At 44.6% G+C, this 24,860-nt stretch overlaps 1 protein-coding gene across 1 annotated transcript in view; it reads left to right on the top strand.

The window, feature by feature from the left end:
- The first annotated feature begins 2,817 nt into the window (after positions 1–2,817).
- The window catches only part of TNFRSF25 (TNF receptor superfamily member 25), a 251,561-nt gene continuing 229,518 nt past the window's right edge, over positions 2,818–24,860 (top strand). The window contains exon 1 of the mRNA XM_078640947.1: positions 2,818–2,949. Within this exon, the coding sequence (XP_078497073.1) occupies positions 2,914–2,949 (36 nt within the window). The 5' untranslated portion in view covers positions 2,818–2,913. The remainder of the gene's footprint in view (positions 2,950–24,860) is intronic.

Consider the following 24,860-nt stretch of genomic DNA (forward strand, 5'->3'; position numbering starts at 1 on the left):
TACTCTGGGAGTTTCGGCGACTCAAGGGATTTGGCCTCAGTCGGTTTTGTCGTGTTCCTCCGACTACAAGGAACTGAAGGCCGTCTTCTGGGTCTGTTGGACTTCTCGGATCTTGTTCGGGGTCACCACGTGCAGGTCCGGACGGACAATCAGGTTGTGATGTCTTATGTGAACCATCAAGGGGGGTGCAGGGTTTGCTCCCTCAGTTGCCTGGCTCGTCGGATTGGTTCTTGGGCGGAGGTGCATCTGGAGTCCCTGTCTGCCATCTACCTGCCTGGTGCGGAGAACACTGTGGCGGATTGTCTGAGCCGGGTGTTTCCTTCCATGGGGTCATTGTCTCTCACGAGGTGGATGTTCAGGAGGTTGCGGGTGATGTTTGGTTGTCCGATTGTGGACCTGTTTGCCTCCCGGGACAATGCCCAGACCCGTTGTTTTTGCACGATTATGCCTTGCCAGGATGCATGGAGGGTGGACGCCCTTTCGTTCCCTTGGCCGGAGGGTCTGCTGTATGCATTTCCCCCTGTTCCCCTGCTTCCAGCTGTGTTACGGAAGATCAAGAGGGAGGGGTCGTTGGTGCTTCTGATTGCTCCTTGTTGGCGGCGGCGCCCTTGGTTTCCCCTTCTGAAGGAATTGGCTGTGTCTCCGGGGTGGCCCTTGCCGTTCGTGCCGTACCCTCTGATGGGTCCTCTTCTTCCTCTGCCTGTGTTCCGTTCCCTGGGTCTGCGGGCCTGGCTCTTGAGAGGGAGTCTCTGATACGTGAGGGTTGTTCGGTGGCTGTGGCTGGTGTCATTCAACAGTCCCGGAGGCCTTCTACGCTTAAGTCTTACGCCAAGCATTGGGATCATTTTGCTTCTTGGTGTGTTGTTCATGGGCTGACGTTGGATTCTTTGGCTCCGGCTCGCATTCTGGACTTTCTGAACGATGGGTTTGTGTTGGGATTGGCCATTTCGACCCTTCGGGCTCAGTGGGCCGCCATTCGGGCTTTTCATGTCCTGCCTTTGGTTTCCATTTCTCCGTTGGTTGCTCGACTTTTTAAGTCTCTTTCTTTCCAGCGACCACGTCCTATCATGTGTCCTCCTCCTTGGGACCTTCCTTTGTTTTTGCATTCCTTGCAATTGGCTCCTTTCGAGCCTTTGGAGTCTGTGGACCTGAAGTTTTTGACTCTCAAGGTGGTGTTTCTGGTGGCGATTGCCTCTGCCAGGCGTGTGGGGGAGTTGGGGGCTTTCCTTCGTTCTGCCCCGTTTTTGTTGGTTTTGGCGGACCGTGTGGTCTTGCGCCCTCATCCCACTTTTGTTCCTAAAGTGGATTCTTTTTTTCACCGGTCTGCCGAGGTGGTTCTTCCGGTTCTGTGTCCTGATCCCTCCTCGGCTGAGGAGTCCCTTTTGCACCTCTTAGATGTTCGGCGTGCCTTGCTGATTTACATTTCTCGCACTTCTCCCTTTTGTAAGGTTGACTGCTTGTTTGTTAATTATGGTTTGTCGCGTCAGGGTATGAAGCCCTCCCTGTCCACGATCAGTCGGTGGATTAAGGAAGCCATTCTTTTGGCTTATGCTTCGGTCTCTGTGGTTCCATCTCTTCCTATTCAGGGTCGTTCCACCAGGTCGGTTGCTGTTTCCTGGGCTTCTTTCAAAGGGGTGTCTATGGAGGATGTTTGCAGGGCTGCTACGTGGTCTTCTCCGCATACCTTCATGTCCCATTACCGCCTCCAGATTGGGGGTGGGGGTTCTGTTTCATTTGCCTCTTCTGTTTTGACTGCTGGGGTACCTTAAGAGGTTGTCCATATTTTGGGTTGTCATGCCTCTGTATATTAAATATATGTTTCACTGCACTGATGATGTGGTCTGTTTTCCTTACATGAAGCTGATTGCTTTGGTATCGGCTCATATGTATATTACTGTGGCGAGGAAGACAGGACGAGGAGGTAATGCCCCGGTTACTTACCGGTAATCTTCATTACTCCGAGTCCATGTCTTCCTCGCCACAGTATAGTTTCCCTTCCCTCCCGGCCCTGGTGGTGGCTTCATGTCTGCGGCTTGGTTTTTTCAGGCTGGGCTGCTTGTTATGTGTCCTTTTATGTGATTGGAGGAAGCCTCTGGGGCCATATTGGAGGAGGGAGGGGAGACTAGAGCGCTGCTCTTTTATTTTACTTGGAGTTCTGTGTGGAGCCGGAGGCTCATATGTATATTACTGTGGCGAGGAAGACATGGACTCGGAGTAATGAAGATTACCGGTAAGTAACCGGGGCATTTCATGCCAAACGCAACATTTCTCATACTTTTATTTAATTTTCTCGAAATTTGCGAGATAAAATAGAATTTTTGCGCATTCCTCCTGTTAATGAACCCAAATAGCAGAGCATGTGTGGACTAATCAGAATTAACTATTACTTCAACAGTCTCGCTTCTAAGGGGGGTAAACAAGAAGCAACACTTTTTTTCGACTGCACCTGAAGAAAAGCATGCAGTGAACGTTGTGTAATATATAGAGAGAAAATGATGTAGGCAATTGGTCATTCTGAACAAAAAAACTATTTGGACATAGGCAAATATTAGTCAGGTATGTACCGATGTTAAAGAACACATCCTGAACCACATGCCATTCTCAGAAACACCGCCTACAGGACATGGTAATCACTTTTTAGAAATGGCTTTTGGGAAGATGTGGCCAATTGTGGGTTGCCTTCTAACTTTTTTTGCATTTCCCTTTTCTGACTCCGCCTTCATCTCAGATGAGCAATTTCACTTGGAGCCTATCTGTAAATCTCCTTTTTTTGTGTGTCACTTTCTGTCATCGCTGCGATGTTCACACTTGGTCGAGGGTTTCCTGACAGCGAAAAACGCGTGAAAAAAATGAAAAAATCCAGATGAAAGAACCTGAGCCTTTCGAGTGGTTACTACTAACGTGCAAAAGAGGATGAACATCTTTGCACAGTGTTTGACTCTCCTGTTAGTAAGTACTACTAACTGATTCACTTTTACATGGGTGTATGTAGTGTAATTTGAATTGACGGATCGGAAGTGCCTTGATTGTGGTGTTGGTAGTGTAAATAAATGCCCGAGATCCCTTGTAGCATAGTAGATAACTTTATTTGCATGATTACTTAAAACCATTGCAATGCAAAAGTAACAATAGTGTCTTAAGTTCTCAAAAACGAATACCAAAAGTTACAGTTTGATTTTTATACCAAAGATTATACTGAATTTGCACCCTGTAAAAAAATTGTTAAAAAATAATTTTGATGTAATTAAAAGTTGTTTAAAAAGGAAAATCTCTTGTGATAGAAACGTTTTGATCGAAAATGAACCCTTTATATTTCTGTTTATATTTGTGTGCATTTTTTGTTTGTAAGTATTTAATTCAAATGTTAACTAATGCTTGCCTAATGGCATTCTAGAGCTAGGGGACCGCTATTCCTAGAATCTCATTCCTTGCGACCACAGAACAGCAAATCCAAATGTAAAATAAATAAATAAATAAATAAATAGAACTACTACTTTAGGAGTCAGAAATGTCTTTCCAGCTCTCCAAGTCCACTTCGTTCAGTGTGCAGTGGAAGGTGAAGAGGATGGAAAAGGGATAACCCTGATTCAATTTACAATGCAATGTATGAATGCTTTGCAACCGCAGTTGCGGTGAAGGAGTACGTCCACCAGCACTGTCCACATTCCAAGTAAAGAATATTCTTCAGTGCAAACAAGCCCTCCACAAGGCTGTCAACATATCTCAGTCCCACAGAGGAAGTTGCATAGCCTCAGCCAGCTCCTTCCTTTAACAGCTTGTGAACCACGTGTGTGTGGCTTTTGTATCTACAGATAACGATTTTGAGTTGTAATTTCAAGCTTTATAATTTAATCATCGCTCTTGAGAGCTTGAAATTATATTCCACTCCTGAGATTAACAAATTTCACCTAAACCGGATTTGCGATTCTGTATCTTTCTTGTGTCCTCAACTCCTCTGGGTTTCTTAAATTCCTTGTCCTGGTTGAGTTGGGTAGTAAATCTTCTTGTCTAAATCTTCAAGCAAACCTACTTGCCTCTGGGTGTTACTGTCCATCTAACTCCAGCCACCCATCCCCACTCGCTTTTTGACAAACTGAATGCTTGGTATTTTAGATGGAACTGTGGTACAGAGTGGCAAATGGAAGGATGGGCATGTGTTTTTTTATCCGATTTCTCTTTTTCAAACGCGGTACACCTCATTCAACCACTACACACCTACTAGGTCTCTTTGCTCAGGAACTAAATCTCTTCTTTCTGTTCCTCGGTTCAAAAAATCGAGGATGGGTGGGAAAGCTTTCTGTCAACTTGCCCCCCCTCTACTGGAACCAGCTCTCCACCTACCTGCCGCAATGCCCTGACCACCTTCAATTTAGAAGGCTCCTCAAAACGGGATTATTTGAACTTGATCCCTTCTTCGGCTTACTGTAGCAGATCCACAGCGCAGAGATACCCGATTCAGGCGCTTTACAAAACAAACAAATAAATACATGCTGAATTTGAGCGGGTGGTTTCCAGTGCTCAGCACCTAATGGGTTTCTGATGCTCGGCACCCCCCCCTTAATTATCAACACTGCTCTTATAACAGTCTGCCACATGGTGGCGCTGCTCATCTAATTTAGAAGTGAGCATAATAACAGGTGTTTATGAATACAATACACCTTACAAATTACTGATACCTGCCTCCCCAGCCCTTCCTTTAGCTTTGGGGACCTGGAATAATCTGAACTGCAGCACTTACAGGCGAGAGAGATGGTTAGTAGTTATTTTGGCAGCGATGACAGGGGCAATGGGTGGTGCAAGCTGCAGTAGGCTCCTGGTCAGAGCCCTGTCACTTATTATTATTATGTAATTTATTATGTAATTTATACCGCGCAGACTAAACCCGAAGGTATCAAGGCGCCTAATTATATTACAAATTAAGCACTGGCTCATTGCATATGGAAAAATAGATGTTTGTGTATTTATATAATATAAATGCAGCTACAAAGCAAATGAGTGTCCTTTATTTGTTTATTTTACCAGTTTTGTTAACACATTAGTGTTGGGATGGGAATTTCCCCTGCCTTTTAGGCTTTCTGCAATCCTTTTAGTTCTTTGGCCCAGCACACATGGCAGTCATGCATGTGCACCGAGGCCTAAGCTTTTCATCATGTTTCTGAAACCCAGAGCCTAGCTCTGTGGCATAGAGTTGTGCAACAAGTGTGCGCTCTAGTTGATATAGGACTATTGCCCATGTCCTGGGACATATACAATTATGGTTGTGGCAGCTTACCATTTTGATAGTTGATAGCACTGGCCAGACCTTCTTTCCTGTTCAGGGATTAGTGTGATGCTTACAAGCCCTGTATGGGTAAAGGTCAGGGCCGGACTGGCCATAGCGGGGACCGGGCAATCCCCCGGTGCGGCGCACGGGTGGGGGCCGGTTTGGGGCCCATGTGGGCCGTTTTTGTTACAGGGCCGTTTTTGCAGCAAAGCTGCAAAATCGGCCTTGTACCAAAATCTGCCGAAAACCGGCCCGGGCAAAGAGCTCGGCGGCACCTCCAACCCCCCCGAGTGAGGAGGCGGGGTGGGGGGGCGGTCGAGCACTTTGCCAGGGCCGGTTGTGGTCCCCAGTCCAGCCCTGGTAATGGTCGACTGGAATGTAATTTCCGGTACCTGCACTGACTTCCCAGGGGGCTTGTTGTGGGCATGTATTTTGATCAGTGACTGGTAGTAGGACTCTTTATTGTTTGTGAGTGTGTGGCTGCAGTCACCAGTGGCATTCAATATGGGTACCACTGGTAAAACATAGCATAAGATGGAGGTTACGGTACAGCCTCCCCAGATAGTGGAAGTGTATTGCCTCAATGACTGAGCCAGAGGGTGTAGCCCCCGACAATAGAGTGTGGGAGGATGGAGACTTGGATGCCTTAGTTATTCAATAATGACCTTTTAGTGCTGGTCCGATAATGATCTTTTTCGGAGCACTGACATTTGTGTTGATAGTAGAGAGGGGGAGGTTGATAAATGAGCAGATTCTGTTGTTAAGGAGAGGGAATTTCCCAGGTAGTCCATTGGTGCTGACAGCCCACTGCATGGTGGTAACGCTTCATTGTGCTCATGTTTTGGGTGCTTCAGTTGGAGCCAGAATAATTGTCTTTTACTGACCTAGGAAGGGGATGCTCTGCACAGTAGTCAAATGAATGCAGGAATTCATGGCTGGTATCTTTGATAGACAGTCTTTCCAAACTGAGGGGACATCACTTGAAGTCTGCATATCTTGCTCTAACGCTGTGGTTGTGCCTCTGGTCTGGCTTGCTATGAGAGGGCAAGAACCATGTACAGATGACCTGTGCACACGCAATGCTAATAAACAGTATAATACTGTGTGTTTCACAAAATCATGACAATCACAGTGGTTGATTTGATGTATCCTTTCCGTGTGGTTTATTTGTTTCTCAGGTGCCCTGCCTGAGAAACAAATAAACCACCCGGAAAGGATACATCAAATCAACCATTGTGATTGTCATGATTTTGTGAAACACACAGTATTATACTGTTTATTAGCATTGCGTGTGCACAGGTCATCTGTACATTTGTCTTAAGGACCTCGGTCCTGTTTGGAGGTTTATGGGTTATCCTCTCACCTGTAGCACCGTTCATTAATCTTGGTTGAGCTTACACAGACGTTTTAATTGGAGGAGCCATTACTTGCCGCAACACTTGTAACCCTTTGCTTGTATTGTAAGAGAGGGAAAGAACCACCTGACCCTACAGCCCCACCTCATCCTAGAGGTCCTCCCGCTGTGGCCACAAATGATGACAGACTGCCGCCAACCAGGATGGCGAGTCTTCCTGAGCCAAATGCCAGGTTGAGGTGGGGCTTTTTTCACTGACATTAGCGAGAACCACCAGTGAATCCACCAAACTAAGATGAACAGACTGGATGGTTTTGTATATTTCAAATTTTTCTTCACACTAAGATTTCCTTACACATTGAGCAGCAGCACTAACAATTTGGTCCTGAAGAAAGCAGCTACACCTTCACATGAGGGTGACTTGGCTGAAACATGTGGACCTCGTTCTGACACTAACAACAGGCATATTTATTTCCTGCTAGTGCCCTGTTGTTAACCCTGGTCCAGGGTCGCAAGAATAAAGGGATATTGGGTACTATGGAGCCAGTTTGATCTTCACATTCATTCAATTGCTCTGCCAGCCCTACCATCCTGACATATTCTCTGTGGTATTTAGTTTACCTTCCTCTCTACAAAACATCGATGAGCTCCTCCCTTGTATAGAGAGGGTTGTAGCCCGTGCCGTGACATCACGACACAAGGAGAATTCCAATGATGAACCATGATACTTCAGTGGGTGAGGAATTCCGTCCTTTTAATGGGCTATCTCTTGCAGCTAGGTCTTTACTTTGACAGCCACATCTGTTTTTAAGACCCACAGTTTCTTTGATTGTGATATATAGAAAAGGTTTAGTTTGCCAGTTCGACATGGCAGGTTAAACCTCATGTATAGGCTCTGCAATGGCAGACCTGAGACATGGATACGAGCTACTCACGTAGGTGGCACAATCAGTGCTCTAGGCCTACTAGTAGCATTTAATTCACAGGCCCTGGGTACATGTATTACCACTTTACAATGGACTTACAAGTAATTTGCCAACTGGGGGTGAATCAATATTACCATGTTTAGACGAGAGAGCACAAGCAATTTATCACTGTTTATCAGTGGGAAAGTGCTCAGAGACCTAATAAAGCCAAAAAGTTGGGGGACCACCACCCTAAGGCTGTCAGATCTAACAGATAAGACATGAGTTAGGTAGGTCCTTGGAGCCTACAATAAAAATACCTGACATCTAGACCTTTCGTTTATACATTTTATTTTGTTTCGAGCCTGTCAATATTGATGTTGCCACAAAGGAAAGGCTATGGGCCATATGTATGAAGGCAATTTTGCGATCGCAAATGCCGAAATTCGCAGAATTTTGGCATTTGCGATCGCAAAATAGCTAAGTGGTATGTATGTAAGCAAAACAGCCTCGCAAAATAAGAAAACGGAAATTTGCGATTCCCTATTTTGCGATTGCATTTAAGGAATCGCAAATTGAGATTACTTAAATGCAATGTATGAGGCCCAGAAAAAGTGCAATTTGGCCACAAAGAATCGCAAATTACCACCAACTTCAAGTTGGTGGTAATTTGCGATTTCTTTGAAAAATGCACTTTTTTTGCATTTTTTAAAGTGCCTTGTGGCACACATATATGCCCTCAGGGCATGTATTTGTGCCACATGGGCACTCATGCACATTTCAGGGGTGCAACAAGGTGTCCTTTTGACACCCTGGCACCCTTGAAATTCCATTCTCAATTTGCGATTCTCTAATTGAGATTCAAAAACGGAGAGTGTCTTCCCATTCATTCCTATGGGCCTCTAGGCCCATAGGAATAAATGGGGAGGTATTCCTTAATTGCAAATTGCAATTTGCGATTCGCAATTAAGGAATATGTAGGATTCACAAAATTATTTGCAAATCCTACATAGCATTTTGCGATTCTCAAATAGCGATTCTCTAAAAATCGCTATTTGAGAATCCCAAAATGTAACTTTCATACATATGGCCCTAATCTGCTTTGCAGAAGAGTGAACAGAGAAAACCATTGTAATCACGGCCACAACATGGGTCAGGTCAGCCTCTGGAGTGCAGAAGACGTCAGCATTCACAGAAGGCCCCTCTCAGTTCAGAGGATTTGTGTATCAATGAGAAGGCCATACTATGCTCAAATGCTGGCTGGCATCCATTTACACTACACCTAGTGGTATTCTCAGGTAGGCCTTGAACACATTTTGCAAGGGGCCATAATTTTGCGGCACACCCCATAATGTAGTGAAAAATATCAATATTAAAGTTCTCTTCACAACAATTTACTTTTACAGCAAAATGCCTTTGTGAATTTTTGAATCACATATTATTTACTCTTGTGTGTTTTGAAACTTGGGCCATAAACTGAAAACTGTAATGAGTCATCATTTTCTGATTGGTGGACAGATATTTGCCTGAACAAAAGTCTAGTCCTAACGTATAGGATCCTGCGGTTTCTCCCACACTTGGTAAGGAGCAAGTTAAATTGGAATCCGAGAATTTGTTTAACTTTAACTTGCATCTTTTCTGAGTAATGCTAAAAAGATGGTTACCATAGTGATCATTACTGACTAATTTCATTTTCATTCTGCTGGCTGAGCTCATTGGTTCCAATCCACATTACTTTTTTTTAATTGTTGGATTTATTTATGAATTTTCAAATACAATACAATATAACAATATGCCATATATTCCAATAAAAACATCCTATTGCAAACAATTTGTAGATCACAATATTCTGATATACAGGGCTGATGATGACTGATTCACAATAAAGGGTAGGTAGAACATAGCTTATAATCTAGTCTTCCGGTTGGGTCTGTAAGTATGAAGTGAGAGGTTCCTGAATATCTTTGGGCCGCGAGACCTGGGGAAGCTCCTCAGGGTAACATTCCAACTGACCCCATTAATATATACCAGGTCAAGTAGCCATTGTTCATGTTAAGGGCATTTCTCCCTCCCAAGCAAATTGATTCCCTCCTCTTGGCCAATAGTAGGACGATCGCCGTCAACGTACGGCTAGTGGGTTGGATTTCTTTAAGCAGGCCAAGTAGGCACACTAGGGGAACAATCCACCACATCTCCCACCATTTCCGACAACGTGTGTGTAACTTGCACCCAGTATTGGTATACCCTCAAATAGCCCCATGCCAAGTGTATAAATCAGTGTCCGGTGCCCTACATCTTGCACAATTTGCATTCTTGCTGAGTCCATATCCGTATGGTCGCATTGGGGTATTGCACATTTAATGTAGGAATTTAAAAATTTTAATACTCAGGTTGCAATTTGGTATCAATTGGCCAGTTAGTGTGCAGCATGCAAGCCAGTCTGCCATTGTGATTGGAGCAGAGAGTGTTTCATTCCATTTATTTCACAAGGCACCTTGTATCAGATGGGTATCTATCTGGGACGCATTATATAAACGTGTGACTAGCAGCTAGATTCATCATTATCCCCTTTAGCGAGTCCTTAATAGCGATTCATAAGGAATCGCTATTAAGGACTTGCAAAACGGGATCCATGTAGGAATTGCAAAAAAATGTGCGATTCCTACATCTTCCTTATTTGCGAGTAGCAAATTGCTAATCTCAAATAAGGAATAACTCCCCATCCATTCCTATGGGCCTAAAGGCACATAGGAATGAATGGGGAGTTATTCCTTATTTGCGATTAGCAATTTGCTAATCGCAAATAAGGATGCGATTTCAAGGGTGCCAGGGGTGTCCAAAGGACACCCTGTAGCACCCCTGAAAAGCAAATGTAGCCAGATGTTGCGCACACACATGTCCAAAGGACATGTGTGTGTGTAACATACCACTCCGAAAAATGCACTAAAGTGCATTTTTCTGAGTTTTCGCTATTTACCACGAAGTCTGACTTCGTGGTAAATAGCGGCCAGAAATAGCGAATTCGCAAATAGAAAATGGTTGATGAATTGCATTTAAGGAATCTCAAATAGAGATTCCTTAAATGCAATTCCTCGCAAATATGCGATTTCGCAATTAGCGATTTTTGCATTTGGGATGATGAATCCCAAATGCAAAAATTGCACTCGCAAAGGGCCAGATTCTCAGAATCTAGCCCATTGCGAGCCGTTTTCGGCATGATGAATCTAGCTGTAGGTGCTTACGAGTGTCGGTCGTGAGGAGCAACTGGAGCGACCCCCGCGCAGTCGGCTCCGCAGGGAACTGTAGATACAAGTCGCAGAGCTAGGCTCTAAACCTACAGTATAGGAAGGTGAGCATGGGAGGCCTTTTTCCCTCGCAATGTAGTTCAGTCAAACTTATAAACTTCCCTGCATGGTATGCATCCCCCAGCATGTGCAACACTGCTGTGCCTAAGATAGCCGAATGAGCTCGCTTCCATTGACACCGAGATCCCTGCGTGAAGCTTAAGTGGCGGAGCTGGTGCATAGAGTGGCGCTATCTGTGCTCTATTTCCCAGTGCTTTCCAGGCTTGGTGGTGCAGTGTGTACACTGTTTATCTCTTTGTTTGTAACTTCCTTGCACTCGTTTGTGACCATGGCCTTAAGCTGTATGGGATGTGCAACATCCCCTTCAACTGCGACATGTGGAAGGTATTTTGGAGAACATTTGTGGTAGGTGTATTGGGATATTTGTGAACAAGCACAACAATTTCGGCAGTATTATCATTTTCACCAACGCTATCCTGCCATCCAGCGATAACGGAAACCTTATCCATCTCGATACCTGCTCCTCAAGACGGGAAACAGCCCTACCATAATTGTACTGTAAAACCGAGCTCAGGTCCCCATGTATCGATATACCAAGGTACTTAACAGACTCGTCTCACTACTCCAGAGGGAATTCTAGTGCCTGTGGTGTCGTGCACTGAGTTAGAGGGAAGATACTTGATTCCGACCAATTTATACCCAAGTCTGAGTGTCTTTCATAGCATATTTAATCCCTAATAAGGCGTTCCTGATGAGCACCGGGATTTATCACATGAAGCACCATATCATCTGCATCATCTGCATACAGGGAATAGCCAAATGGCTTTGGCAAAACCTCAGTGTGAAGTTTACCTTGTAGTATAATATAACGTCCCTGATCATCCGTTATCACACGGGAGACTGTAAATAGCACCTGCAGCTTTATGAGAATCATTACCCCCGTGAAAATTTGGACGTATGAGGCAGCAACTTTTACCCCGGGCCAGAGCGCAGGCATGTGTGTTTCAGAGAGATGTGTAAGATGTGTTTCTTGAAGTAGTGCAATCTGAATGTTATGATGGTCTAGATACGGTAACACTTGACTGGTTTTCTTCAGGTTGTTTAGGCCCCTAACATTCCATGTGATCCAGGATATGTTCCCTACCGTTGTCCTGTGCTGTGTTGCCTACTCCATAAAGTGTTGAGATGTGATAACAGGTCGCGCATATATGTGTCCGCGATCAGATAGCATTTGTGATCATTGGCATTATTCATGCTATAACAACCACATCCCCCAACCGGTAGGCAACCCAAATTTGCCACAGAATTTATCTTGAAATTTTAACAGCAAAAAAGAACATAGTTATCAGATCATTTGGTCCTATATTTATCCCAATGTAAAGAATTAATAAACATATGAGGTATACCCTCTATGGGGTCACCAGTGGCCTGTTTCCCCTGCAGAGAAGAGGTGGCCGGGAGGGAAACAACATGTGAACTACTTTCAGTCGAAGCGTCTGTGATGTTTAACATGGCCAGCCACATTTACCTTTTTACTTCTCAGTCTATGTGTGATCATTGCAAAGTTGACTAAGCCACGCCATGAAACAGGCAGAGTGGTCCACTGCAAGCCAAAGCAGAGCACCCAGTTTCCTCTGTGGTATACTGGTACAGAGTGTGGGGCATTCTCAAATCCTAGCATAATCCAGTGTATGCTCACCCCACTCTTTGCTATAGCCACATGGCCTCCACAGCCAGTCATCAGCTCCTAACTAGTCTGAGTCATGTTCATCTACTGCATCCTTCTGGATTCGTTCTCTAACTTTTTTAGGTAGGCCTTTGCATCCTTGGGGGTTATGAAGATTTTTCGATTTGCCATCATGTTGGAACTTCAGCCTTGCAGAGTACAACATAGCATATTACAATTTCATGGTTTGTAGTTTTAATTTTTTCAAGCAGCAGTCAACTCTGTCCGCGAGACAAAATGCTCCCCAAAGACTCAGCCACGCATGCAGTCAGGCCCAGCGCAAAGCATGGCAGAAGAAGGTGGTTCCACCCTGGAAAAAAACACCACAGGCAATGCAGCAAAGCTTCCAATGCATAGATGTCAGAATAGATGGATTAAACTTGAGAATGGATCACATGGCAAGCAAATTAGACAAACATGGCACCCTCATCCTGGAGGATAAAACTAAGTTGATCCCTAAATCTTTAATTTAAATTTAATGAAAGCAATTCTAATTAAAATTGTCAATGTATAATTGTGAAAGGTGAAAGTTTCCATAGCTTCCTCAGACCTGAAGTAATTATTGGCATATTCCGAGCTGCAAAGAATTTAATGAACCTATGGCAAAAAATGGACTGATGCAAAGGCTTTCTTAGACAAATCAGTGGTTAGAGGCAGAGGATATTTCCTGGGCTTTATTGCCTTTAGCAAAAGCTAGTTAATTATCCTAATAGCATTCCTCTACTGACCCCTCTCTTCATTATTAAATGCAAGGTACTGTGTTTTCACTTTATTACTGTTTGTGTGCTGCATTAATACTTTACACATTGCCTCAAAGTTAAACCTGACTGCTTTTGAGTCTAGCTACCAGAGAGTTAAGCACAGGTTAATTGAGTGACTTTTTTTGGTTCATCCAGACAAGGATTGTGCTCAGTATCGTGTTTATTATTTGAGTGGGCTTCATCCCCTCTCAATTATTAACCTAATTTCTCATAGCACATAAATGACATCTTTCTAGTATGGCATGAGGAAGGGCAGACCTTCTGGACTTCATAATCTAGCTTAACAACCAGAGCACTGATCTCAGTTTTACAGCCAACTAAAAGACAGAAAAATATTATCTTGACCTTATGATAAGACACCAAGACGGTACAGTGTGCACCACTCTGTACAGAAAAAATTACAGACACCAGTTCCTTACTGAGGTACAATAGCTTACACCCACATGCCTTCATGGGTGATCTACGCTTTGGTCAATTTTTGCGATTATGCAGAAGCTGTTTCCTAAAGGAATACTAGTTTAAGAAAGTCAAACAAGTTAAAGCTAGATTGACAGACAGGGGTACTCGAAGAAAATAATCACCAGAGCGCTTAAGCAAGAATGGTTTTGCCTCAGAGTAAGTCTACTTACCTCAAAGACCAGAGGCAAATCACAGAGAAGATTAGTGATGTCGAGCACTTTTACTCCTCTTACTAATTGTATCAAAAAGATCATAAAAAAGCAGCAGGCAATGATAAAAGACACCTGAATTGAGGCTCCTCTTTTCACATTCAAGAGGAATAAGAATATTAAGGGCTTGTGGTGAGAGCTCAAAGGGAAATTAAAAATAACAGTGCCATTAGGGAGCTATAAGAACTACCAAACATACAGGGTCACTTCAAGTGTGGGAATTGTTTTGCCTGTAAACACCAGGAACACAAAGGCATTGGTTATGGAAACTAGATGATGTACTCAGAAAACAATTTCCAGCTGTAACACTCAGAACATTTCAAGTGTTAGTAAATGTCTCTGCAATAGATCTGATATGGATCAGACATCCCTAATGGTGAAGTAATATATTGGGCAGCACAGAAGCAAGATCAAGCATAAAGCTGAATGTGCCCCCGTTGGTGTGACGCTTCATGGAAGAGGGATACACAGAAAATCATATCAACTGGCAAGTGGAGTAGGTAGTGACAATGGACAAGAGAGGTGTCAATATCTCAGCCCTGCTAGAGTTCAGAGAATGCAAATGGATGGATTTGCTTGATAGCACCACAAACAATTTGAATGATATATATGACCTATGAAGGCTCTCTTTCTTGAATATATAAACCTGAAAATATCACACATTGTAGTCTTTCTGTTGCAACCCTGCGAACATATTGTCATCATTTATTTGAAAGGAAACTAGACAGAAGTGAGGTTCTGCAGCTCAACACATCCGTGTGGTACACTCATTGGTTGTGATTGCATGCACGCCTAGGCCAATCTAATTTATTCAGCTGCTTTGAGACTGGATGAAGATCACTAGGTGATAGGTTTTAGGCATAGACTGCCAGGATCTTTTATAGGTGTAATAGCGTGAAACACTTGGTAGGTGTAGTTTACTGTCTCCTCCAGGACAAACTCATACTTTAAGGTCATGTTGCGTTGTTTTGCTTTCACATCCAAGATGGTGGATATCGGTTAGCTGTCTAGTGGTTGATAAAGACACAAACCTTGATTTTAGTGGGAGCATCTGCCCATGCATTTTCTTCTCATTTGATGATTGCAGGTAGTGTGAATAGGACACACGCTGGTTTTTACCTGGTGGATTTGTACGTTTTTACCCCCACCTTAGGAAAACAGGAAAATTGTGATTCTTTTTGTCTCAACTATTGATGAATGTGCGAATAGATATGGTTCTCTGTATAAAGCTTTGTACTAACTTTTCAGTTTGAGACTTGTGTTTGAAAATGGAATGGGTGAATTGATGCTGGAGGTCTTCTAGGGATACACTTAGTCCCAATCCTTTCTGTAAGTGTTGTGTGACATTCGTTTGTGACCACTCACAACTTTTAGCGTTGAGCATGACAGTGCTCAGTCGAGCACTCATTTAGCGTTGTGCATGACAGTGTTCGGTCGAACAGTGATTCCTAAGTCGTAGCCATGGTCTACATCAGGTGAATAACAATTGAAGAACATGAAGTCATGGTTATCTCCCAACCAGCACATGGTAGATTAGATACCAGATGAGTGTACAAGGAGTGCAAATACGAAGCAAATTTCTAACGGTAATCGGGGGCACGGCCACTTTCCACAGGACCCCTTTATTATGTAATAATAAACAATTAGGATCGGAATCAGTGCATAATATTCGGAGGCTACATATTGAGGGTCCAATGGTTGACGCTGTGTCTTGGAGTGTTGCAGGGACACACCTCTTCCTGAGCATTTAGGGGCAGATTTACAAGCCCCTTGCGGCCCTTTTACGCCGCCGTGGCGTCGTTTTTGTGACGCAGCAGCGGTGCAAAAGATGCACCCTGGTGCGGGGTACTTACAACGTGACGCATCTGGGAGATGGGTCATGTTGTAATGCCCTGGGCCAGAAGGAGGCGTTCCTGCGCAGGGGGGGGGGGCATTCCGGCACAGGAACACCTCCTAAAAGTGGCTGAGTGAAATCTACAAGATTTCACGTCAAAACCCTGCGCCTGCTTGAAGCAGGCATAAGGATTGACGCAGGTTTGTAAGAATAGGGCCCCCCCAAGCCTTTCTGAAGCTGCGTCGCGCTTGCGACGCAACTCCAGCAATGCGCCGCTTTTACGGCACAGATGCGTGACTCATCTGTGCCGTTTTTGCCCCATAGTGTGCCGCATTGTAAATGCGGCGCATCCATGGTGGCGTAAGCATGGCGCACAATAAGTGGCGCATCCCTGCTGATATGCAGGGATGCGTCACTTATTGTAAATCTGCCCCTTAGTTTACGGCTGGATAGGGGCAAGTACCATACACAAATGTTCTCCAGCCTGTACTTCTGATTGACTACGGACATTGTTGTAATGTACAGCTTTCTTCTTGCTCTAATAGCAGAAACTGAAATATTCGGGAGTCGATTATTGCGGGTGTCCCTGTACTTATACACAGTGTGGTCTGAGTTCACTTTTCTCTTCCCCCATAGGTGCATTATTTAGATGACTGAGGTCTTGAGGAGACCCAACAGGTTTTTCTGGCATGAAACATCGACACACCATCCGCTGGTTGTTTCATGATTTGATTAGTGAGGAGATATTATATACTCGCCGATACTATGACCTTACAACATTTGTTTAAAATTGATTTATCAACCGTGGGTTTTGTACACTGTCTTTTTATGTTTGTGTGTATGTTCATTCTTTGAGCACAGCATTGCACTGCACATATCCGGCACTGTGAACTATGTTTTGAAGCAAAGAGAAATGTGTACTTTAGTTATTCTTTTGTAATCCTATAAAAACAAGAGTGGGATAATGGTATATGAAATGTACAATTGAGTTACTTACCTCAAAGATATACAAGGGGCATTGCTAGAAGTGAGTCCCAAGGGACAATTGTTGCAATTAAATATGCGCACTTGCTGCAGCCATGCGCCAATGTAAGCATCCTTCTGCCATCGCGCAAGGGTGTCTGCTTTGGGGTGACTTCCTACACAAAAACTATGCTGAAAGGCAATTTCCTCTTTGAATATGAATACAGCACACCTGCAAAATATTTCTTGTTGTTACGGCAATATGTGAATGCATCACACATGGAAAATATTTCTCCTTATAACGCCAATATAAAGGAGACGCAGGATTTTGGCACACATCCATATCTACAAGTGTTTGTAGAAATTAATTTGTGTCAAAATCCATGGGTGGATGCACGAGAACTCCCGTGCACCACCCATGGAATGCGTCCTGGAAGCAAAGTAACGCAAGGCAGTTCATGGAAACACGCAATGGTAAGAGCGCTCCTTAAGAAACCGACCCTTAATCCAGATGTTCTGAGTAACTGCAGACCCATAGCTCTATTACCTATGATCTGCAAGATTCTGGAAAAACATGTAAATTCTAGTCTTCCAACTTTTCTAGTAGCCCATAATCTCTTACACGATTCTCAGACCGGGTTCAGACCCCAGTTGGGCTCCGAGCCAGCTCTGATCTCGGTGGTGGAGGTAGCCAAGAAGAGCATGGATCAGGGAGGAGCAGTTGCCATTATCCTCCTTGATCTACGCGTGGCGTTTGACACCATCAATTCTGACATCCTTCTGAACCGCTTAGGGAAGGTAGGAGTAGCAGGAGTCGCCATAGCATGGATTCAATCATATCTCACTGGAAGAACCTTCAAAGTCTTTTCAGGAGTAGCCACCTCGAGCTGTCGACCTCTTAGGTATGGAGTGCCTCAGGGATCATCCCTGAGTCCTACCTTATTTAACGTTTACATGAGGCCATTAGCAGACATTGTCCTCCCTTTTGGGATAAAAATCATCACCTATGCGGATTTGTCCTAGGCATGTGGGCCATTGTAGTTTACAATCAGTGTTGGGTAGATTGCCCAGATACATGATTTCCGATTTATCACCATTGAGCCTAAGGCATGAGTTTTGCATTGAATATGCCACCTTCTCCAAGCATGATTCTAGGTCGGAGGGGGCATTATGCAGGTGCTTAAGGGAAACCACCCCAAAGCCCAAGATCAAAAGCTTGGGAGTTTAGCTTGACAAATCACTTAAATTTGAACAACAAGAGGTGGAACTGGCAGGTACGTGTTTTGGCATTATAAGAATGCTGAGAAAAATTCTCTCCCTTCTCCCCAGTGGGCCAAGGAGAATGGTAGTCCAGGCCCTTGCGCTATCAAGCCTGGACTATGGTAACTCCTTGTACCTGGGAGCACCCAAAGCCACTATTAGGAAACTCCAACTCATCCAGAATTGTGTGGCAAGGATGCTGCTTGGAGTGCCAAGAACGCAATCTGCGAAGCCTTGTCTGAAAGACCTTCACTGGCTACCGATTTTGGAAAGAGTGAAATTTAAAGCACTTTGCATAGCCCACAAAACCTTGATGGGAAAAGGCGCAGCCATCTTTAACTCCCTTATTATATTTTACCAACCCAGGAGATCGCTCCGCTCCGCCAGCATGAGCTTGGCCTTAGTGCCGAAAATTCAGAGAACTCGGAGCGGGTGCAGTTCCTTCTCTCACAGCATAGCGAAGCGGTGGAACACCCTACACTTGAAGATACGCTTGGACACTCATCTCCTCACTTTCCGGAAGCATCTGAAAATATGGTTATTCTCCAAATATTAGGCTGTAGACCCTACCTCCTTTCTACTCCTATTCTGCCAGCGCTGGGATGCCTCTGGGTAACTACGCGCTCTGTGGAGTGGTGTGGCTCACTGGTTAGAGGCGGCAGACCCGTAAGCAGAGAACGGCGCGGGACTAGGGTTCAATTCCCGACGCGGCAGGGTCGTGGACCAGGGTCAAAACGGACTCGATAATTCTCGCCTCGGTGTCTACTCTAACCAGGGAACACACTCAGCAACTCTGGGCATTAAGCTTACCTCATCTCTACAACGGCCCCCCACAGACGCCGGGGATGCCTGGTTTCACCTTGGAGATACCCAGAAAGGGACCATCTCACAGGGAAAACAAGGATGGGTTCCCCAGCGGTCTTCAGCGCCAGGATACTCCATGGAGTCGCAGTGCGCTTTACAAGTACACCCACATTTACATTTACATTTAAATGTTAAGTAATAATAATAATAATAATTGCCCTGCGTTGTTTTACTTGGTTATGAACTAATGCAATTCGGTGTTTGCATTGGTTTGTGATTATCAAACTCGATTTTGCATTGGGTCTGTGTTACAAAAGTAATGCAAACCAAAGCAAAGTTGTAAATCTGAGCCAAAATGTTCTTTGCCTCATTTCCAATGATGAATAGGTTTCTGTAATGCAGTACACTGACGCTGCTCCTGAGTGATAGGTGGGCTTCGTAATAGTATCCCCCATCATCATTGTATTTTGACCCAAGGAAGAATAATGAATGTATTCCTTAAATATTAACCAGTGTAACAGGCTAAGGTCTTAATTACAAGTTGTTTGGAATTTTCTGACCACTGCATAAACCCCTGTTAGCACAGAGATTGGAATTCTGAGGTAAGTGGTATTTACTGCATCTGGTTACATTTCAGCAAGTCAAACCTTCTGAAATTGAACTGTGGAGAAGTGTACAGTTTTTACTATACCATGTTGATTTTGGTGCGATAAGCCACATCCACATGCTATTCCCCAAAAACGTTATTCCCCTAAATTTGTGATTTGTGTTATTTAGCACACATGATTAATAATGAACTTCATGGTATCAATATTTATCAGGTGCAATAGATAACACCTTCAATTCAACAAACATTACTCCTGTTTTAGATCGACCAACAAAATATATGGCCAGTGCCTTCCATGTCCAAGACTGTAGTCTCAATCGACTGCTATTATAAGCTTTATTTTTAACCTGTACCTTAAAAATACTGTCCAATAGACATTCTCAATGATGTTTCCTTCCTGGTTTGTGGTCTGCTACAGAACTAGAATATCTTACTGGAGTTTCCAGAGGAAGATTGTTGTCATCTAAAAGATCACTAAGAGAAGCAAGCAGCGTGACATGCTATAGCATAAAATTCTTATCAAACGCCTTCAGTTCTGTAGTCACCATGTCTGACACAGCAATAAACCAGCAAATAATAACGGGTCCAGGGGTGTAACACAGGCCCCCGCAGCCCCCGCGGTGCATGCGGCCCCTGAGCTGCAGGGGGGCCCCTCAGCACAGTATTCAGGACTGACAGTTCTGGATGAAATCCGGAATGGGGGGCCCTCCGTATACCTTGCAGGGGGTCTCCTCAACTTTTTTTACGCCACCGAACGGGTCACAGTGGGGCCAGTGTTAGTTTTGGAATTTTTGAACTTTGCCCATAAACTTTGGTTTAAAAAAAAAAATCCACAAACGCTCCCAGGCGCTGGGTGAGGACATTATTTATATTTTTATAAATATCCCCTGCTTTGTGGATCTGTCATGGGCATTGTAGACAGGGCCTTCATTAATGCAACCCTTAATTTTTTCATATTTACATTAATGTTCCAGCTATTCCAATGCGCTTTTTTCACATACTGAAAACAATATTTTCTTTCTTGTTCTGAATTTTTTGAAATCCATTTCAACGTACTCATTGCTTTTATATTGTTATCTAAATGAATTACCTAGGACCATAGTCACAAACAAATCTACAAAAGTACAGTTTACGGGCAGAGAGAAGGAGGTGATCCATCCTTCAGCTGGAGTAGACATCCAACCGTTTCAAGGGTGGAAAAGGGTTGGATGAAAGTTTGGGAGTACCCTTAAGCATACATGCTTGTGAGCATTTCTAAGTTCCAATGCAAACCACACCTTGGAACACCCACTTCCTTTCCTTGGGTGGGATAAACTGCTGCAGATTTTCTCACATAGTTTTCTCACCCATTAAGAATCCCTTTTTGGTAAATTCTGGCTTACTTACATAAGATATTTTTGCTCATAATCTTATATTTACGAATGAAAATACCTTTGTGAATAGGCACATGGTATTACCATGTTCAGTTATTTTCTCCCACTTAGAGCCTTCATGCTACTGATAGCATGGATTTGGGCCAAAATTACATTTTATGGTTTAAGCTTTCAATTACCATTACTAACAGTGTCAAACCCCATTCTCGCCCTGGTTCCTCCTCTCCTCAGGTGACGGATCTTTGCCTCTATACTTTTGATTCAAATAGATATTTTCGGCATTGCAAGCTTAATTTCAAATACAATTCCAAGTCCAGTCAATGTTGAGGGTTTGGACGAGTTTTAAAAGCTTCATTCTCATCAAGAGGTTAATAAGTACCCTTTTATTTTTTATTCAAATGACTCAATAAATCAAGTACGTTTACAGACATCTCTTAAAAAAGAATGGTTAGAACAAATAATCAATCAGAGCATTTAGCTTGCTAGATAAAGGACCGAAATCCCTATTCTAAATATCAGGATCAGAAATTCAAAGTTCGTAGAGCTCATGAAGAGTTCAAGTTCAAAGGAAAAGAGTGAGATTCAAAGAGCATAAAGCTCAAAGTCAAATTAAAACAGCAGAACTTCCCATAAAGAGTAGTTCATGAAACTTAGCCGAGTCTCAGGAATACAAGCACATGATCATCTAGTTGTAGTAGCAATCTGTACAACTAAAATATCTAAATATAGTAAGGATGAACAGAAGCAACAGTAGCCATAACCATCTGTCTAGGACAAGAGAATAGATTAGACTCTCCATAATAGCATGTGAAAGGGTAGGATAGCATGGACGGGGGCCCCCAGTACCCCATCACCATCACCGGAAATTCCTCCAATGATACCCATAGGATTTCAAAGCGGAAGGCTGGCCAGACTGTTGCAGAGCCAAGGCTAAATGCTCAGGGAAACCCCTAATACACCACCCCTTCCACTCAGCTTCCACACTGAAAGCCGAAGCTGCAGAAGACAACCTCGGAGCTGATTGCAGAGGGGAAGGAAAACGAGGGAGAATCAATGGACCCTGAACAGAAAACAACAGCAGAGTGGGGAACTACGACCGGCAAGGCCACAATGGAACCACCACTAACACCACCTGTGACTCCCGACAGAGGTGAGCCAAAAACCTGTGGATCAGAGTCAGAGGAGGAAATGCATACAGAAGGTGAGAAGGCCAAGGAATGGACAGCCCCCCCCCCCAAATCCCATCCTGTGGAACCTGCAAGCAGAACTGGGGCAGCTGAGCCCTGCGCCAGGAAGCAAAGAGGTTGAGATAAGGAAAACAAAACCTCCTACACACAATCTGCCACAAAAAGCCAAGAGCAAGAGACAACTCCTGGGAGGGGGAAAAACCTGCTGAGGTCACCCACCACACCATTGTCCACCCCCCGAAGTGAACAGCCCGGAGAGACAGAGATGCCCCTACACCCAACAAACAATGGAATCACGACTGCATTCAGAGACTTGGAAATGGAACACCTTGATGGTTCAGGTATGCCACAGACACCATATTGTCCATACGGACCACCACATTGCAACCCAACAACAGGACACGAGAACCCATCATTGCACGGGACATCACAGTCAACTCCCTCCAGTTCGAGGAATGCCACCCCTTCGGAATGGACCAATGACCCTGAAGAGACCTGGAATCCAGAGTCGCCCCCACCGAAGGCACTGGCATCTGTCATCAGAACCGCCGGTGGAGAGGACTGTAACAGAAGCCACTGAGAAAGATAGTCCAACAATGTCCACCAGCGCAGAGCAGAAAGGAGTGAAAGAGCCACTGGAATATGAAGAACCAGATTGCGGGATAATGGATTCCAATGGGCCAACATATACAACCACAGAGGCCTGAGATGAAATAATAATAATAATAATAATAATAATAATAATAACTGAGGCCAGGCCACGGTAAACACCGTCGCCACTATGAGACCCAGAAGCCGTAACCACAGACGGACTGGAGAGGAGCCCCCCCACCAAAAATCTCTGAGCAAGTGAACACAAAGCCACTGCACAAGAAACCAGAAGGAACACGCTGTTGATGTCGGTGCTAAAGCACGCCCCAATGAAAATCAAGTCCTGTGAGGGTTCAAACTTTGGGTAAATTCAGAAGAAGCCCATGAGCTCATAGTGCAGAACACACCACCTCCCGATCCACAAGCAGGTGATCCCGAGAGGAAGCATGAATCAACCAGTCGTCTAGGTACGGGAAATTGAGAACCCCATGGAGATGTAAACAAGCCACCAGAGGTGCCACCACAGTGGTGAACACCCGCGGGGCAGACCGGAGGCAAATGGGCTGGACCAGAAACTAGAAATGACACCCCAGAAGGCAGAACCTCAAGTGCTGACGAAAGCTGGGGTGAACCGAGAGATGATAGTATGCTTCTTGGAGATTGAGAGTGCTCAAGAAATGACCCGAGAGTACCAGCGGAATCACCCGCTGCAGAGTCTGCATTCGGCAGGGCGGATGGACCACAAAGTTGTTGAGAGCCTTCACATAGAGGACCAGACAGAACCCCCATCACCTTGGGGACCAGAAAAATCAGAGAGTAAAACCCCCTTCCCACCTCCAGCGGAGGAAGCTCCTGAATAGCCCCCTTCAGCAAGATAGACTTCACCCCCAGAGACAACTCCGACCTCTTGACCGGACAGGACGGCCAAGGAATAGGACGAATCCCTGGCTCCGAAGGAGGCTCTGCAAATTCGATACTGCACCCCTGACACGCAATGTCCAGAACCCACACATTGGAACATGACTGCAGCCAAGCCAGGAGAAAGAACTGCATATGTCTGCATACCATTAATTCAGGAGCCCCGGGCATATAGCCAGGAACGAGGTTTAGGGGGTGGGGATTTAGCTTTCCTATCCCGCCCTCTCCCTGAAGAAAACCTCCGGTGACACCTGGAGAAATTCCTATGAGAAGGAGGGTGAAAAAGAAACTTAGGTTTGGAAGGGGCAGGCACAGCGGAGGGCTGCTTGAAGGAAGAAGAGTGCTTTTTTTCCTTAAACAACTTATGCAACTTGCCCTCCAATTTCTCCCCAAACATCATAGTCCCCTGGAATGGCAGACGCAAGGCACAAGCCTTTTGAGCCAAATCCGTCTTCCAATCTTTTGACACCAGATTGCGGCGGGCTGCCACACCCGCACTGCCAGAAAGGGCCAAAGCCCTCACCACATTGAAGGATATATCTGACAAGAACTCGACCTGTCATTCGATATGCTCCAACAACACAGAGCAGTCTGAAGAGCCATCCATGGATTGATACAACGCTTTGCTATCAGAGATCAAGGACTGCGAGATGTAAGTACCATATATCCCGGCACTCAAGGCCAGATGAGACCCAGAGTACACCTTCCGGAGGGAGACATCTACCTTTTTATCCACTGGATCTTTGATCACCGCATCCTCAGCCAAGGATGTTCGTCCCACCTGGCTAGCAACAAACAAATGAATTGGAATTGAATCTGGCAATTACTTGGACATCTCCTGAAGAGGATAAAGCTTTGCCATAAACCAAGGAAGTAAAATACGATCCGGATCCTTCCACTGCCTTTTCAGAACCTCATGAATGAAAGGATGAACTGGTACATCCACTGCAGCCGAACACTGAAACTGCCTCAGCAAAGAACCTCCCCGAGGTGCTGGGTGCCTCATCACCAGGAAAACCCATGTTGGATTTTACATGTCTAAGCAACTCAGGTAACATGTTTCTGTCCATATATTTTCCTTTGCGTTCCGCACCCCCCAACCAATCTTTCTCGGAATCCAATGAATGAGAACACTGAAGAGGAAGGGGACCTTTAGGACGGGACCCTCTCCCCATTTCACGCAGGGTCTTTTTTATAAGTCTTTTCAAACGATCATCCTCCCCCTCCCTGTGGCGTTTAGACTGTGCCGGAGAAGGGGAGGAAGAAGAGCTGGAAGAAGAGGAAGAGGAGCGCTCCACATGCCTGAACTTCGTCAAGTGCGTCCCCATCTCAAAAAGTGAT

Source organism: Lissotriton helveticus, chromosome 5_1 (genome assembly GCF_964261635.1).
Source record: "Lissotriton helveticus chromosome 5_1, aLisHel1.1, whole genome shotgun sequence".
NCBI classification, from domain to species: domain Eukaryota; kingdom Metazoa; phylum Chordata; class Amphibia; order Caudata; family Salamandridae; genus Lissotriton; species Lissotriton helveticus.